Here is a 16,958-nt window from a genome sequence, read left to right as displayed (position 1 = left end):
TCAGCCTGGTCTTTTGACACTTTATGCCAGCTCTGCAAGGGTTAAAAACTGGACTCCATTAAAGCTCTGGCGTGCCATGCAGAAGGAAAGGCGGGCACTGAAGTTTCCAGAGAGAGTGTGTGGACCAATCCTTTGGTAGGGGAGGATGTAGCACCCTGGTGTTTAGGCAGGGTTGCTAGTAAATTTAGCTTGCCAGGCAGTAGTTGCCCTGCTTAATTGTTAGTAGATCTACTGATTCCTCTCTAGTTCTGGACTTGCTGCACCTTCTCTCTTCTGTTGCTAGGTGGCGTTATGCTGGTGATATTATATAGACAAGGGCTTAGCAAGGTCAGGTTATGAATGGATGTGGTGTCTGAGCCAATTGGCGGGGGTTTCTTTAGTCCCTTGGCCTTCTGGGAGAGCCTATTTATTTGGGTGGAGTCAGGTGATCGGGGTTCTGTGCCACCTGGACAGCTGTCTGGGTGTACGTATGTTATGCTGCCCCGGGCTGCTAGGCAGGAAGCCTAAAGCCTATCCCAGGGATATCTGGCTGCTAGGCTGTCTGAGGGCCTATCCAGAGGCAGGAGAAGCAGCACAGGGTTGGGACTGCAGGATTGGAGTCCAACCAAGAGTAACGGTTCAGCCAGACGGGGAACTAGTTATGGTCAGAGGTAGAGGGGATGCTGTCGCCACCAAGGGACCATCCACCTTGTTACCAGACAGCACTGTGAGTAAGATGGAGCCAGTACCAGAGCAGTCTTCTCACCAGTGGGAAAACTTCAGCAAGTGCCAAGCCAGGGACCCAGTGGGACAGCAGAGGTGACGCTTGAGGAGCATCAGTGAGTGCCAAGCCAGGGGCCTAGTGGGTCAGCAGGGGTGATGCTGAGGAGGAGTATCTGAGTGCCAAGCCAGGGACCCAGCAGGGAAGCGGGGGTGACGCTTGAAGAAGATACTGAGTTATGGAAGTGGAAGAGCTCAGGGGATCCATTGGTGATTGGGTCTGGGAGTCTAATGAGAGACTGAGAGCTCAGTGAGTAAAGACCTACAGTGAGAGACTGTAGAGTGCGAGGAGAACTATTTGTGTTACCAATAGTTAAATACAACCACCGTTAGTGACTGTTACAAGATTTGTTGCCATAGGAGACAGCGATCCTACCTATACAGAAGTGGTGTCCGGCTGAGGGCCTTCCACTATATAGCTGTCTACCTATAGAAGTCTCGGAGTCTGCCAATTTTCATTGCATCTACTTAAAGCGGAGTTCCGCTGAAAAGAAAAAAAAAATTTAAGTCAGCAGCTACAAATACTGCAGCTGCTGACTTTTAATATAAGGACACTTACCTGTCCAGGGCGCCCGCAACTCCTCACCCAAAGCCGACCTGTCCCTCGGCTCCCGGGTGGAGGCGCCAACATCTTCAGTAAGGGAATCAGAAAGTGAAGCCTTACAGCTTCACAGCCTGGTTCCCTGCTGCTCTTGCGCGAGTCGTGCTGCGCATTCTGAGTGGTCCCTGCTGTCTTCTGGGACCTGTGTGTCTCCCAGAAGACAGCGGGGGGGAGGGGCCAGACATGGCGTAGATCGCTGCTGCGGCAATCTTTCGCCGGAAGTGGGAGCAAATACCTGTATTAGACAGGTATCTGCTCCCCTTTCCCCCTGGAAGGTTACAAATGTGACACCGGAGGGGGGGGGGGGATGGGGGAGAGGAATCCAGACAGCGGAAGTTCCATTTTTGGGTGGAACTTTGCTTTAACCGCTTCAGCCCCGGAAGATTTTACCCCCTTACTGACCAGAGCGTTTTTTGCGATTCGGCACTGCGTCGCTTTAACTAACAATTGCGTGGTCGTGCAACGTGTCTCCCAAACAGAATTGACGTCCTTTTTTCCCCACAAATAGAGCTTTCTTTTGGTGGTATTTGATCGCCTCTGCGATTTTTATTTTTTGCGCTATAAACAAAATAAGAGCGACAATTTTGAAAAAAAAACATTATTTACATTTTGCTATAATAAATATCCCCCAAAAATATATAAAAAAAAACGTTTTTTTTCCTGAGTTTAGGCTGATCGTATTCTTCTACATATTTTTGGTAAAAAAAAAAAAAAAAAAATCGCAATAAGCATTTATTGATTGGTTTGCGCAAAAGTTATAGCATCTACAAAATAGGGGATAGTTTTATAGCATTTTTATTAATAATTTTTTTTTTTACTAGTAATGGCGGCGATCAGCGATTTTTATTGTGACTGCGACGTTATGACGGACATTTTTGACACATTTTTGAGACCACTGTCATTTTAACAGCGATCAGTGCGATTAAAAATGGACTGATTACTGTGTAAATGACACTGGCAGTGAAGAGGTTAACCACTAGGGGGCAGGGAGGGGTTAAGTATGTCCTAGGGGAGTGATTACTAACTGTAGGGGGATGGGCTAGCAGTGTCATTACTCTGATCACTGCTCCCAATGACAGGGAGCTGGGATCAGTGACACTTGTCACTAGGCAGAACGGGGAGATGCTGTTTACATCAGCATCTCCCTGTTTGTCCTCTCTGTGAGGCAATTGCGAGTATCCCCGCAGCGATCGAGTCCGCGGGACCCGCGACCTGACTCACAGAGCTCCCGGCCGCTGGCGGCACGCATGCAATGGCACGGCGGGGAATTCAAATGGACATACCTGTAAGTCCATTGGCCCAGCTGTGCCATTCTGCCAACGTACATCGGCATGCGCCGGTCGGGAACGGGTTAAGGGTGTCCTCGCCCTAACCCTCTCTCCCACAGTTCTTGTTTAAGAGACAATAAATCTCTTTGCATTCAAAAAGTGTCTGGCACCCATCACTTCAGCTTGTATTACACCCACCATGCCTTGTAACCCACTCTACCAAGAAGGATATCAGCTCTCCCTGACTCTGGAGGTCACCATAAGGCCTCTAGAGGTCTGGGCCTTGCTACTTCACACACTTACACAACATAAATATTACTCTCCTCTCCCCCCGGCTGCTGGGGATGTTTCAGGAAGGAGAGCAGGGGAAGGGGCTAGTCAATACATCATTTACTGGCCCCTTTCTTTTCTAAATGAATATAGTGAACACACTCACTCTCACTGTGTTCATTCATAGCTGAAGCATAGTAAAGTGTTTCATCTACTAAGACAATAAGTGTTTACTATGCTTCAGTTTAAGAATGAACAGGAAGCCATTCAGCACGGAGAACTTCCCATTCATTCACTCTCCTGTGCAGGTGAGGCTGCAGAGAAAGGAGTGTGTGTTTGCGCTTTAGGGGGCACACCCTAATACAATAGGCTATGCACACCTATGCCCAGAGCTCTTTGCTGACAATCAACACAGGGCTCTGTACAGAGGGAATGATCTCTCTGTTTCTTATATCTCTTATGTTTCTTATAAGAAATAAAGAGATCTTTAACAAAAAGCAACACATATTGCACACATTATACATAGTTAGGCACACATTTAACCCTTTGATCACCCAAGATGTTAACCCCTTCCCAGTCCGTGTGATTAGTACAGTGACCATGTAGTATTAGCACTGATCACTGTATTAGTGTCGCTGGTGGTGTCAGCATCAGTTAGTCAGTTCCCACCCAGCATCAGTTAGTGTCAAATTGTTTGTTTGTGTACAGTGTTGCATGACTCCAACTACCAGGTAAAGTAGTGCAGTGCTGAATAGCAAAAAATGGCCTGGTCATGAATGGGGTAAAACCTTCCGGAGCCAAAGTGGTTAAAAAGTATTCAGTAGTCCATATTAAATAAAATAAATGCAAAACTGTTATACAAATCATTTGCCACTTAGTTATAAGCTGGTTGTAAGTGAGATTTTGTCACCCTTTCAAAAAGCAAACATACAGAAGAAATACACCAAAGAGACACAAAGGTTTAGGGAAAAAAAAGTATCACTTGCCAGTATCACACTCTGTACATTTCAAACATTTAGTGACTCCATTTGGATGATCCATGTAAGTTCCTTTGACACAAGGTATGCACACATTACTGCTAGATGTTGAAGTGCAATGTGTTTTCACAACAGTACCTAGGAGGAAAGACAGGCAAATGCTGTTACAGACTGCATATCTGGCCAGTATCAGATTTTTTAACATTTGTCTTTGCTAATAATCGACACTGGAAATAATACTGAATTGAAAGTTGTCAGTGTTTAACCCCTTGGTGGTTTTTAAGTAGAGTGGGAAGGATAACTATTTAAAAAAATGCATTCTGTCTATGAGCTACTGTACCTTCACCTTACTTTCTATTATTTTAGACAAGAAATTAGGGGAATGGGCAGAGTGGGATTTATCATAAGGCACATTTTAATAAACCACTTTAAGACCAGGCCTTCTCTGGTTCTTTTTGTATACATGTAACACTAACAATCAATATTTTTTGCTAGAAAATTTCTTAGAACCCCCAAACATTACATATTTTTTAAAGCAGAGGCCCTAGAGAATAAATTGGGTTTTGCAATTTTTTAATGTCACACGGTATTTGCGTAGTCGTTTTTCAAAACACAGTTTTCTTTTTAAATACACTTTTTTAAAGTTTATTGCAAAAAAACACAATACATAACCCATTTTTTGGTAAAATATAAAAGATGATGTTATGCCCAGTAAATAGATACCAAACGAGTCATGCTTTAAAATTGTGCACGCCCACACAACGGTGACAAAATATATGAATATATATATATTTAAGTATCCATAGGCGATGCTTTAGAAGCCTTTACAGGATACCACTTTAGATTTACATAGTAGGTCTGATGCTAAAATTTACTGTCCATGATCTGACATTCACTGTGATACCTCACACGTGTGGGACGATCGCTGTTTGTGTGCGGTCGCCTTTGCGCGTGAGCATGGGAAATGGGGACATTTACATTTACACTGTCGCTTTGATATTTTTGTTTTATCACTTTTATTGCTGTCACAAGAAATGTAAACATCCCATGGAACAGCAATAGGCTCTATACGACCCCAGATCCATCCTCTGCCTTTAAAAGCATTTGATCACACCAAGATCGAATGCTTTTAATTTTTAAAAAAGGCACCGTTTACATCTGCATAAACCGGAAGTGATATCAGATCGTCACTTCTGGGTTACTATATCACAGAGCCAAACAAAGCCGATCAAAGCTTTGTTCGGCTCTATAAGCCGGCAGAAGCATCGGCAGGTCAAATGGAACTCCCGGTAGGAGATCCCGGTAAAGCCGTGGAAGGCGGCGGGAGGGGGAAACCTCCCCTCCCAAATCCCGCTGCTTGTAAAAGCAATCCAGCAGCTAGTTAGCCACTAGGATTGCTTTTACAAGAAAGACAAACGCTCTAAAAAAATGGTACAGCTACAGGCCTCATCCTGGTATAACCACTTGAGGTTCAGTGACGTGCCAGGTAGGTGACTGGTCGGCCAATTTAAAGTGTATTTCCACCTTTGCTGTAAAATTTGAGAAAACCCTCAGTATGTGTTTATTGTGTGTTCCCAATCACACCTAAAAATAATAATTAAAGATTCTCCTACCTTTTGCAAATTTATTTGGAAAAGGTCAGTGGGCAGTGCAGGCCACTCTGAACAATTTCACAGTGATTCTGTCTCCAATGACAGAGACACACTGAGCTTTCTCTCAACATAAAATGCAAAAGCCCAGCTTCTAGATCTTTAACCCTTTGTTAGCTCATATACTGGTCAAATCTAGTTTACAACTCAAAAAGGTGGGTATATGGGACTTTTTAGGTGCTAATCCTTTTATCCTTAGAAAAAAAAGCATAATATACCATTATAAAAGCATTTCTTTATTATAAATTAGCAAACACTTTTGGACCTGTAAGTCCTCCTAAAAACATATTAGATGCATATAGAAGTATACATAGCGTCATATACCCCATACACCTTTTTAGTGAGATTCAATTCTAATTGTCAAAATGCAACCAATAGTAGATTTAGGTAGAAAAAGAGAATAATGGAAGGTGCAATGTCCCAACGCGTTTGCTGTTTCTTTTTATAATCCTTAATGTTAGGAATGTGGTGCTAAGGTTATCAAATATACCCTTTACACTAGTTTACAACTGATAATGAGGTCTGCCAGCACAGTACAGACAGGGTTAATTATAGTAAACATTATCTAGCCAGTCCGCTGACAAACATTGGAAAAAGGAAAGATAAGCAGGATCTTTCAGTCCTGGAGGTTTCAGAAATAAGAATTAAAAAAGGTAAGCAGCAATTTTTAAACATTATTTTTTAGGTTATGCTGTGTGAATAGGAACATGTAATAAATATAAAGTAGGGGGACTATTTATAAAAACATTCACTGTGCGAATGTCTCAGTATTTGCACGACCATAATGCAGTATTTTCATGAAACACTTCAATCAGGTCAAAAACACATTGTGGCCACTAGTAGGAGCTAACTCTCAGAGGAACTAAACATATGATACACATAATGGGGGTTATTCGCTGTGCAAATGCTGAGACACTTACAATTTTTTTTCTTATAAATAAACCCCTAGGCATTATCCCAATTACCCTGCAAAAGTGGAAATACACTATATGAAGGGAGCCTGAAATTACTGAGACTAAGCTGTAGGCAGCTGTAGTGCAGGACAGCCTAGCTGGCTGCAAAAGGTAGTAGGTTAGCAAGTGTATATACTCACTTTCCAGCCTATTTGATATTTTTATGCGTACATATGCTCAGAGTTGTCTGGCCTCTATCATTGTCTCCAGCACCATTTTGGAGAAGCCTGCTGGCCTGATAGGACATCAAATATCGGGAGATTTGGTCGGCCATTTTTGGGTGGATACCTTGTATAACATGCCCAGCCATGTTTAGTGCAGTTCACATGCGTGCATAGACAGGGATAGAGATCCTGCTTGTCAGGGAGCGTTAGGAGAAGATAGGGAGAGTGTTCTGGCTTGTGAGGGATAGCTCAGGGTTCCTACGGAGTCCTGCAACAGCAATCCTGGTCGGATAAAAGACTCCCCGTTGCGGATAATAAAACCGGTGCCCTCGCTGTGAAAAGCGAGGGCACCGCTTCTCAGATCAAGAGGATCAGATGCTATATCCATCTGCTGAAGGAATACCGTTGTTATCGGGTAACGTGTGTAAATAGCAGCCTCTACAGATACGCAGCGTGTGCTTGGGTTTATACTGTGTTAGTCAGTGGAAAGTGCCTATAGTGCTGACAAATACAATTATCGCTTACATCAGAAGTGACTGTGCTGTGTATCTGTGCCTCCATGCTTGGAGTAAAACTACGTGCCTTACTGCTGTAAATACTCTTTCTACTACCGTCTCTCCGGTAATAAACGCCTGGGTTTATAAAGTCAGTACGTGTGATTCCCTCTGTGAGAACGCTACACTCTACCCCTGCTTACATTTTGGCCTAGTCGGCAGGAAGTCTGAACCATCATCCTCAAGCACAGGAGTGGCTAGAGGGTCAATCATGGCACATACAGAGCGGTTTTGGCCCCGATTCCAAAATTTAATGGCACAAATATTCCCCTGACAGACTGGGTGGAGAGATTGGACAGGTCGATCCACTTGTTTGAAATACCCGCACCGCAGCACACTTTGCCGATTTGACAGTTAATGCGCTAGAAGGAGAAGCCTGCCGGGATGTGATGGTTCTGCCCGAGAAGGAAAGGGATAGCAGAACAGCTATTGTGGGCCGCCTAGAAAGCTTGTATGGGGAGAGTACATCCATAGTCGAACTCTGGAAGCATTTCTATTGTCGGGAACAGCACAACCGAGAGACTATTCCTCAATTTGCAGTGGCTTTAAAGGAAATCTGGTGCTGGTTGGAGGAGAAAATGGCTCCCGTCGGAACTGGGGTTGCTAACCCCGATCAGCTTATCCGGGACCAGTTCCTCGCTGGTGTATGGTCCTCTTCATTAAAGCGGGGGTCCACCCACACCGCCAAAAAAAAAAAAAAAAAATTAAAAGCCAGCAGCTACAAATACTGCAGCTGCTGACTTTTAATACATGGCCACTTACCTGTCCCAGGGTCCAGCGATGTCGGCAGGCGACGCAGAGAACCTGCTCGGTTCCCGGCAGCTGCCGCCGCCGTCCTAGGTGAGGGAATCAGGAAGTGAAGCATTGCGGCTTCACTTCCCGGGTCGCTACTGCGCATGCGCGAGTCGCGCTGCGCGTCCCAAGTGGTCCCCGCCCTCTCCTGGGAGCTGTGTGTTTCCCAGGAGACAGCGCGGTGGGGACGGGTAGAGGCGTAGACTCCCATGGGAGTCTATGCCGGAAGTGGGTGCAAATACCTGTCTTAGACAGGTATCTGCACCCCCCTCCCCCCTGAAAGGTTCCAAATGTGACACCGGAGGGGGGGAGGGTTCCAAAAAGCGGAAGTTCCATTTTTGTGTGGAACTCCGCTTTAAAAGAGGCATCTTAAAGATCTTAAATGCGGGAGTCCGGCGACCAATCTTTTTTTTTTTTTTAGGTCATTGAGACACTTTGCTAACCCCAAAATAATACTCACAGTTTGGGTGTAATATTTCCACCTCTGTCTGTTTTTGTACTGAAGAATAACTTTAAAAATGTGATGCTGGCTGTTTCCATCTTGCTTGTGGGCATGTGAAGCCCACAAGCATTGATTTCCTGGATGCGGTGAATGCTGTTCATTCACAGCTTGTTCACACGCATGATCCTTGTTTCCGCACTGAATCTTGGGAAGCCTGACACTAAGCTCCCAGGAGACAGTGCGGCGCCGTGGAAAGGCAATAAACACGTCTACTCCCATGGGAGGAGAGACAGGAAGTGCCACAATAAAGTACAATATAAAAGGTAATTACAGCGATAAAAAAAAATTTCATGCGGCATTTGAACATCTATGCAATTAACTGAAGGGGGTAAGATTAAGTAAAAAATTTGAGTGGAACCCCGCTTTAAGAGTTTGAGTGAGGGCTGATGGTACGGTGAAATTCGCTGCTATCCTACAGGAGGCCATTGAGAGGGAACAGGAAGAGCCGGACCATGAACGGGTTGGTGCCAGAAGCCAGGTTACCCTCACTCATGCCCTTCCACCGCCTCGAATGAAGGAATGCCCTCGATGGAAAAGGTAGTACGAGATCTAGTTGATATGGTCACCTCTCTCAGGCAACAGCTGGCAGCTCTGCGGAGCGGGTATGAACAACCCCCGAGCGGCGGTCAGGGACCCAGATATTGACCGCAAATGCTGGCAGCGTGGACGGTTAGGCCACGTCGCAAGGAATTGTGTGAGACGGGGAGCCCCGAACGTCCAAAACCATCCTTTAAACTAGAGTTTCCTGTGGCGGAGGGGCGACCCATGGGAAATGTTCATGCACGTCCTCAACATGATCCTGCAATGATTTCTGGGTGCCCAGTGGCGACAATGATGTTCAACGGACAGCCAGCTAGATGTCTGGTGGACACTGGATCAGAAGTCACCACCATGGCCTATTCATTCTACCAGCAACAGTTTGGGCCGAACCCAACTCTAGACCCCTCCTGGTTGAAGCTGAAAGCTGCTAACAACCTACCAATTCCAGTAGTAGGGGTCACTTGGATGTCCATGAAAGTGTATGAGCAAACCCTCCCTAGGGTCGGGGTCGTGGTGACCCGAAAGTCCTCCTTCCCAGAAATTCCAATGGTGTTGGGCATGAAGGCCCTAAAAGAACTTGACTTAACTCGCCTTCTACGGGAGGCTTCAACACAAGCATCCGGGCAGTCAGAACCACAACTGCAGAATCTGATCAACGCTTGTCGGACTGTTCAGACGCATAGTCATAAACACACAGAGAAGGTGGGGGTCATCCGTCTCCCTGCCAGTCATCGGGTTATTATGCCACCACGTCAAGAATTGGTGTGCCCCCTTCCTGTGGTAGCTAGAAGACACATAAGAGGGGCCTCTGTGATGGCCGAACCATAACGCAACCTGGAAACCAAAGGTGAATGGTTGATAGCCAGAAGTCTGTCTGTTGTCCGGCAGGGACAAGTGTTGGTGCAACTGGTTAACTTGGGGTCCACCCCGATCCAAGTGCCCACGGACGTGGCCATTGCATATTTGTATACAGTACCCAAAAGCTGCATTACTGATCCTTGCCCTGGGGTGGAGGCCGCCTGTGCTGCTTTGCAGATGGTTATACCTGATTCAGCAGAGACTCATCTCCCGAAATTGTTAACACAACTGGCTCTTCCGATGCAGGGATGACCCCGGAACAAAGCAACAAGCTCCAGCAACTAGTTCGCAGACATTTCATGGCATTCTCTCAAGGCCCTGAATACTAAGGCTGTATTAATGCTTTGGATCATTCTATTCACACTGGAGACACGGCTCCTATTCGGGAAAGGTATCGTAATATACCTCCGGCTCTTTGCCAAGAGGTCAAAGACTTATTATGCAGCATGCTGCAAGGGGGGGGGGTGATTCAAGAGAGTCGTAGTCCCTGGGCTGCGCCTATAGTTCTTGTGCGAAAAAAGGATGGCAACTTACGTTTTTGTGTGGACTATCGCAGATTGAATGCCTGTACCCATCGGGATGCTTACCCTTTGCCCCGGGTCCAAGGATCTCTAATGGCCTTGGGACAGGCCCAGTATTTCTCCACGCTAGATTTGACCAGCGGATATTGGCAGGTCCCGGTAAAAGAGGAAGATCGTGAAAAAACGTCTTTTATCACTCCTCTGGGACTATACAAGTTTAATCGGATGCCCTTTGGCCTGACTAATGTCCCCAGTACATTCCAAAGGCCAATGGAACGTTGCTTGGGAGATTTGAACTTTGAATCTGTCCTGATTTACCTAGATGACATTATCTTTTCCAGAACGTTCGAGGACCATTTGCTACATCTGGATCAAGTCCTCCAGCGGCTAGCTCAGTATGGCCTTCGGCTCAAACCGGAAAAATGTCATCTCATGAAAACAAAAGTCCAGCATTTGGGGCGTGTGGTTAAGGAAAAAGGGGTGTCCCCGGATCCCGACAAAATTCAGGCTGTACAGACATGGACAACTTCTAAAACGGTAACAGAGCTTTGCTCTTTCTTGGGGCTTGTGGGTTACTACCACAGATTCATTCCGAACTTTGCGACTATCGCAGCTTCTTTGACCCAGTTGTTGTGCGGGCAACCGGCCAATCGAAAAGGAAAATCTTCTCTCAGCATTACGGACAGTTGGGGGGCAGCACAAAGTGAGGCATTGGAGGCCCTCAAGGCTGAGCTGACTTCCGCTCCCATATTGGCTTACGCTGACTATCATAAACCCTTCCGGATGTACACCGATGCCAGTCTTCAAGGATTAGGGGCTGTGCTGGCTCAAGAACAAGACGGAATGGAGCTTGTGATCTCCTATGCAAGTCGGAGTTTACGCCCTACTGAACGTAACCACAGTTCCTTTAAACTTGATTTGTTAGCGGTAGTCTGGGTCGTCACCGAAAAGTTTGCTGAGTACTTAGTAAGTGGTCACGTAGATATATATATACTAACAACAATCCTCTTGCCTATCTAGAGACTGCTAAACTGGGGGCCTTGGAGCAACGTTGGGTGGCCCAACATGGGCCAGTTCAACTATACCATTCACTACAAGCCAGGACGCTCCAATGGTAATGCTGATGCTCTCTCCCGATTTACTGTCGACAGGCCTCAGGATGATCTAGATCAACAACTCAAAGAGGATGAGGTTGTTCCCTCCGGGATCCACCGGCAAGAGCAACTGGCTTCAACGGATCTGCAGAGCAACCAAGTTACGCCAAGAGGGCCAGAGATTCATACTCCGAGAGTGGCTGCAACTGCAGCAGCAAGATCCTGATCAGCTCATGAGATATTGGGACAGGAATCGGAAACCAGATTCGCGGGAGCAAAGGAGTCTCTCGCCAACGTTGTGTCACCTTCTAAAACAGTGGGATAGGCTGGAAAGATATAATGGACTCTTATACCGAAAGGCACGGATTCCAGGGGAGCAGCGAGTTATTCATCAACTGATTATCCCTCCATCGGAGGCCTTAGAGGTTTGTCAAGTCTTTCACCATATTGGAAGACAGTTCTGTGCAGAAGGGATGGAGGCCTTTATCAGTATAAAGTCCGGAGTTATCCAAGTGGGTGCAGAAGGCATGTCAGGGGTGTAAGTGTTGTGCCACCCACAAAGGGAGAACAGAGAAAACTGCCCCTTTGGTGGTGAGCACAGGAGAACCCTCTGAATTACTGACCATGGACTTTCTGACAGTGGCTGACACCTCTTCAGGGTATCGCTACGCCTTGGTGTTTATGGACCACTTCTCTAAGTTCGCCATCTTGGTGCCAACTAAAGATCAGACTCCGCCACCACGGTTAAACTGTTCTGGACCCATGTAGTCCATCCCTATGGGTACTCCAAACAGATTCTGTCCGACCAAGGGCCGAACTTTGAGTCTAGGGTGTTTTCTGAACTGTGCCATCTTAGTGGTATTCGGAAGTCTCATACGACTCCTTACCACCCCCAGGGAAATGGGGCCTGTAAACGCTTTAATCGCACCTTGTTGGGATTGATTCGCACATTAGAGCAAGAGCATCGAGAACGTTGGCCGCAGTGTGTAGGAGATGTTTGAGGTTACAATCAGACTGTATCGAGCCACTGGCTATACCCATTTTCTGATGTTTGGGCGTTGTGGCCGTCTACCGGTGGATTTACTATTGGAAACTCCTGAGCCTATTACGTCAAGGACCCCCGATGGATGGATCCAAGATCACTGGCACCGCCTGGATCAAGCCAAACAGATAGTACTGGGAAAGCAACAGGATTTAGCCGAGGAAAGTACTGTTCGATTGTTGCCACTTACACCGGGAGACAGAGTCTTGGTGAGGAATCCTAAAAACACTTGAGGGGCTGCAAGCTGGAGCCCAAGTGGAAGCCCTGTCCATATAGAGTCAAGCAACAACCTTTCCCTGGGCGGCCTGTGTATGATCTGGTTCCAGAGAAGCCGAATGGACCTAAGAAGAGACTGCATCGTAATCTCCTACGTCCCTGTGTGTTCAGTGCTGATTCACGAACGGATAATCCTGTTCCGGTCTTTCCCCCCCCCATCTGCTAGATGGGACAATAGCCAGGATGTCCTCAACAGTGACTATGCAACCTGGTACCTGCCCCCTCTGCCGGCAGTAGAGACCTTATCCCTTGCTGGGGGCGATACAGAGAACCAGGCTGCTGCTACTGAATGGGATTTATCTGTGAAGGAGCCAGATGTGCACGGTGCCCCCACTCTGGAGGAGGATGAGCCTTTTGTGGAAGAAATAGCACCTACCGATCCTGTTGCCTCGGAGGGAGATAGACATTTAGACGACCCGGAGCCTCGCTTGCCCAAGCGTATTACCAGGGGACTGAAACCTGTTAAGTATTCTGACTATGTGACTTGAACTGTTATGTATTGCTTGCTACATCATTGCACTGTGTCAAATACCTCTCCCTAGGTGCATGCAAGGGATTGCAATTCTTAAAGGGGGGGGGGGGGGGGGGGGTGTAGGCAGCTGTAGTGCAGGGCAGCCTAGCTGGCTGAAAAAGGTAGTGGGTTAAAAAGTGTATATACTCACTTTCCAGACTTTTTGATATGTTTATGTGTACATATGTTCAGAGTTGTCTGGCCTCTATAATAGTCTCCAGCACCACTTTGGAGAAGCCTGCTGTCCAGATAGGACAGCAAATCTCGGGAGATTTGGTTGGCCATTTTTGGGTGGATACCTTATATAAGAAAGCCCAGCCATGTTTAGTGCAATTCACGTGTGAGCATAGACAGGGATAGAGAACCCGCTTGTCAGGGAGAGTTAGGAGAAGATAGGGAGAGTGTTCTGGCTTGTGAGGGATAGCTCAGGGTTCCCACGGAGTCCTGCATCAGCAATCCTGGTTGGATAAAAGACTCCCCGTTGCGGATAATAAAACCGGTGCCCTCGCTGTGAGGGCGGGACAAGCGGATCAGATGTCTCTATCCATCTGCTGAAGGAATACCGTTGTTACCGGGTAACGTGTGTAAATAGCAGTCTCTACAGATACGCATCGTGTGCTTGGGTTTATACTGTGCCTATAGTGCTGACGAATACAATTATCGCTTACATCAGAAGTGATTGTGCTGTGTATCTGTGCCTCCATGCTTGGAGTGAAACTACGTGCCTTACTGCTGTAAATACTCTTTCTACTACCGTCTCTCCAGTATTAAACGTTGCCTGGTAGTACGTGCGATTCCCTCTGTGAAAACGCTACACTCTACCCCCGCTTACAAAGCTGTCAAAATTATAACTTTGATGGAAAAAAAAAAAAAAAAAATACTTACCTGACAGTAATTTTCTTTTCCTGATGCTTAAGCATGACAGCATACACGTATGGTTAGGCTCCGCATTCTGCCCAAAGGACTGGTTATATTATATAAATGACTCATGTCCCACAAGGCGGCATTCTCGTAACACTGCAAAGCCCTAGGAAGGGACCTGTCATGCCTATATATCAGGAAAGGAAAATTATAGTCCGGTAAGTATAAAATTTTCCACTTTCCTGACACAAGCATGACAAAATACAGTATCTCACAAAAGTGAGTACACCCCTCATATTTTTGTAAATATTTTATTATATCTTTTCATGTGACAACACTGAAGAAATGACACTTTGCTACAATGTAAAGTAGTGAGTGTACAGCTTGCATAACAGTGTATATTTGCTGTCCCCTCAAAATAACTCAACACACAGCCATTAATGTCTAAACCGCTGGCAACAAAAGTGAGTACACCCCTAAGTGAAAATGTCCAAATTGGGCCCAATTAGCCATTTTCCCTCCCAGGTGTCATGTGACTTGCTAGTGTTACAAGGTCTCAGGTGTGAATGGGGAGCAGGTGTGTTAAATTTGGTGTTATTGCTCTCACTCTCTCCTACTGGTCACTGGAAGTTAAACATGGCACCTCATGGCAAAGAACTCTGAGGATCTGAAAAAAAGAATTGTTGCTCTATATAAAGATGGCCTAGGTTATAAGATGATTGCCAAGACCCTGAAACGGAGCTGCAGCACGGTGGCCAAGACCATACAGCAGTTTAACAGGACAGGTTCCACACAGAACAGCTCTCGCCATGGTCGACCAAATAAGTTGAGTGCACATGCTCAGCGTCATATCCAGAGGTCGTCTTTGGAAAATAGACGTATGAGTGCTTCCAGCATTGCTGCAGAAGTTGAAGAGGTGGGGGGTCAGCCTGTAAGTGCTCAGACCATACGCCGCACATTGCATCAAATTGGTCTGCATGGCTGTCGTTCCAGAAGGTAGCCTCTTCTAAAGATGATGCACAACAGTTTGCTGAAGACAAGCAGACTAAGGACATGGATTACTGGAACCATGTCCTGTGGTCTGATGAGACCAAGATAAACTTATTTGGTTCAGACGGTGTCAAACGTGTGTGGCGGCAACCAGGTAAGAAGCACAAAGACAAGTGTGTCTTGCCTATAGTCAAGCATGGTGGTGGGAGTGTCATGGTCTGGGGCTGTGTAAGTGCTGCCGGCACTGGGGAGCTACAGTTCATTGAGGGAACTATGAATGCCAACATGTACTGTGACATACTGAAGCAGAGCATGATCCCCTCCCTTCAGAGACTGAGCCCCAGGGCAGTATTCCAACGACACGTCGATAACGACCCCAAACACACCTCCAAGACAACCACTGCCTTGCTAAAGGGTGAACTCACTTTTGTTTCCAGCAGTTTAGAGATTAATGGCTGTGTGTTGAGTTATTTTGAGGGGGGACAGCAAATTTACACTGTTATACAAGCTGTACACTCACTACTTTACATTTATGATGTCCTGACCCAGATGCAAAGATTTGCAGACCTTAAGTAATGTTCTGGAACATGTCTTGGGTATGTGGAAAGGCCAAAGGTTGAACTTTAAGTTAAGCCCAGAAATACAGAAAGGTGCATATACACATCTGTTAGATCTAGAGAAAACCTACAGCTGCCTTATCTGATGGCTTGAGTGATTGACCACAACCACTTCATATAAAGTTTTCTTTCTTTCATATAAAGTTTTCCTTCTGCTTCATGCCTAAATCTGCTTTTCGACTAAGAACAATGGAGAATATAATCCTTGACATCTTCTGTGGACAGATGGCTTATTGTTGAAACAAGATTTGGTAACATTTACTTAAAGCTTTGATTGCTCTAAAGCTGGGTACAAATGGCCCGAATGTCAGGAGACATTTGCAGGTTAAAAAAAAAAAGTCCGACATTCGGACCGTGTGTATGACGGTCTAGAAAACCAGCAGCCGACTAACTCCTGATCAGTGCTCTCAGCCAATAGCAGAGAGCGCTGACTGGAGTGTTCTTGGTTGGGGGGCCGCCCCCCTGTCAAAACACAATAGCTCAGCGGGGGAGATCACTGTACATACTTAGCATAGTGAGTACAGCGGCTACGACTGGAGCTGATCGTGTGTACCAGGCTTAACCACTTAGGGACTGCCCCATGCAGATATACTGCGGTAGGGCGGCCCTCCTGCGCAAAATCACGTACAGGTACGCAATATCGTGCAGTGGGTCTGGTGTGCGCGCGCCGGCGACCAGCTCCCATTGTGATTGGACATAGCAGGAGCCAATCAGTGGGTCCGGCGGGCGCCAGCACCCCGCGATCATTCACAGGAAAGGCAGAACGGTGCTCTGCCTATGTAAACTACTCTGCCAAAATTTGCATACATTTCTGCAATCCGACACCTACTAGGCAAGTTGAGGTGAAGAACTTTGCTGCTCCAAGGGAAGAACAGACTTGGAATTAGGCATACAAAGAGACAATTATGGGTTTTTTCATTCTCTTATATAGCTCTTATAAGGTCTATTCCTGTCACCAACTTGCCTTTTGTCTACCCTCTGGGATTTGGCGACTTAACATTAGGGATTAATCCCCATTCTAGATATCACTGAATCCAACTTGGACAGCAGTCAATTTGACTTAGAAGAGGTATATGCAGTCTATGGGTTAAGCCAAAGGGCTTGACCGACCACAATGTAATACTAGAGGAACAGCATATAGCATCTATAGTGTCTACAC

At 46.2% G+C, this 16,958-nt stretch overlaps 1 protein-coding gene across 2 annotated transcripts in view; it reads right to left on the bottom strand.

The window, feature by feature from the left end:
• TNFRSF14 (TNF receptor superfamily member 14) overlaps positions 1–16,958 on the bottom strand; it is a 199,109-nt gene that overhangs the window by 84,404 nt on the left and 97,747 nt on the right. For both annotated transcript variants that reach the window (XM_073603009.1, XM_073603010.1), the window contains exon 3: positions 3,885–4,013. In XM_073603009.1, the coding sequence (XP_073459110.1) occupies positions 3,885–4,013 (129 nt within the window). The remainder of the gene's footprint in view (positions 1–3,884; positions 4,014–16,958) is intronic.

The sequence above is a fragment of the Aquarana catesbeiana genome, linkage group LG10 (genome assembly GCF_042186555.1).
Source record: "Aquarana catesbeiana isolate 2022-GZ linkage group LG10, ASM4218655v1, whole genome shotgun sequence".
NCBI lineage: Eukaryota > Metazoa > Chordata > Amphibia > Anura > Ranidae > Aquarana > Aquarana catesbeiana.
The sequence above is the reverse complement of the archived record's forward strand: the minus strand, read 5'-3'. Positions and strand labels throughout refer to the sequence as shown.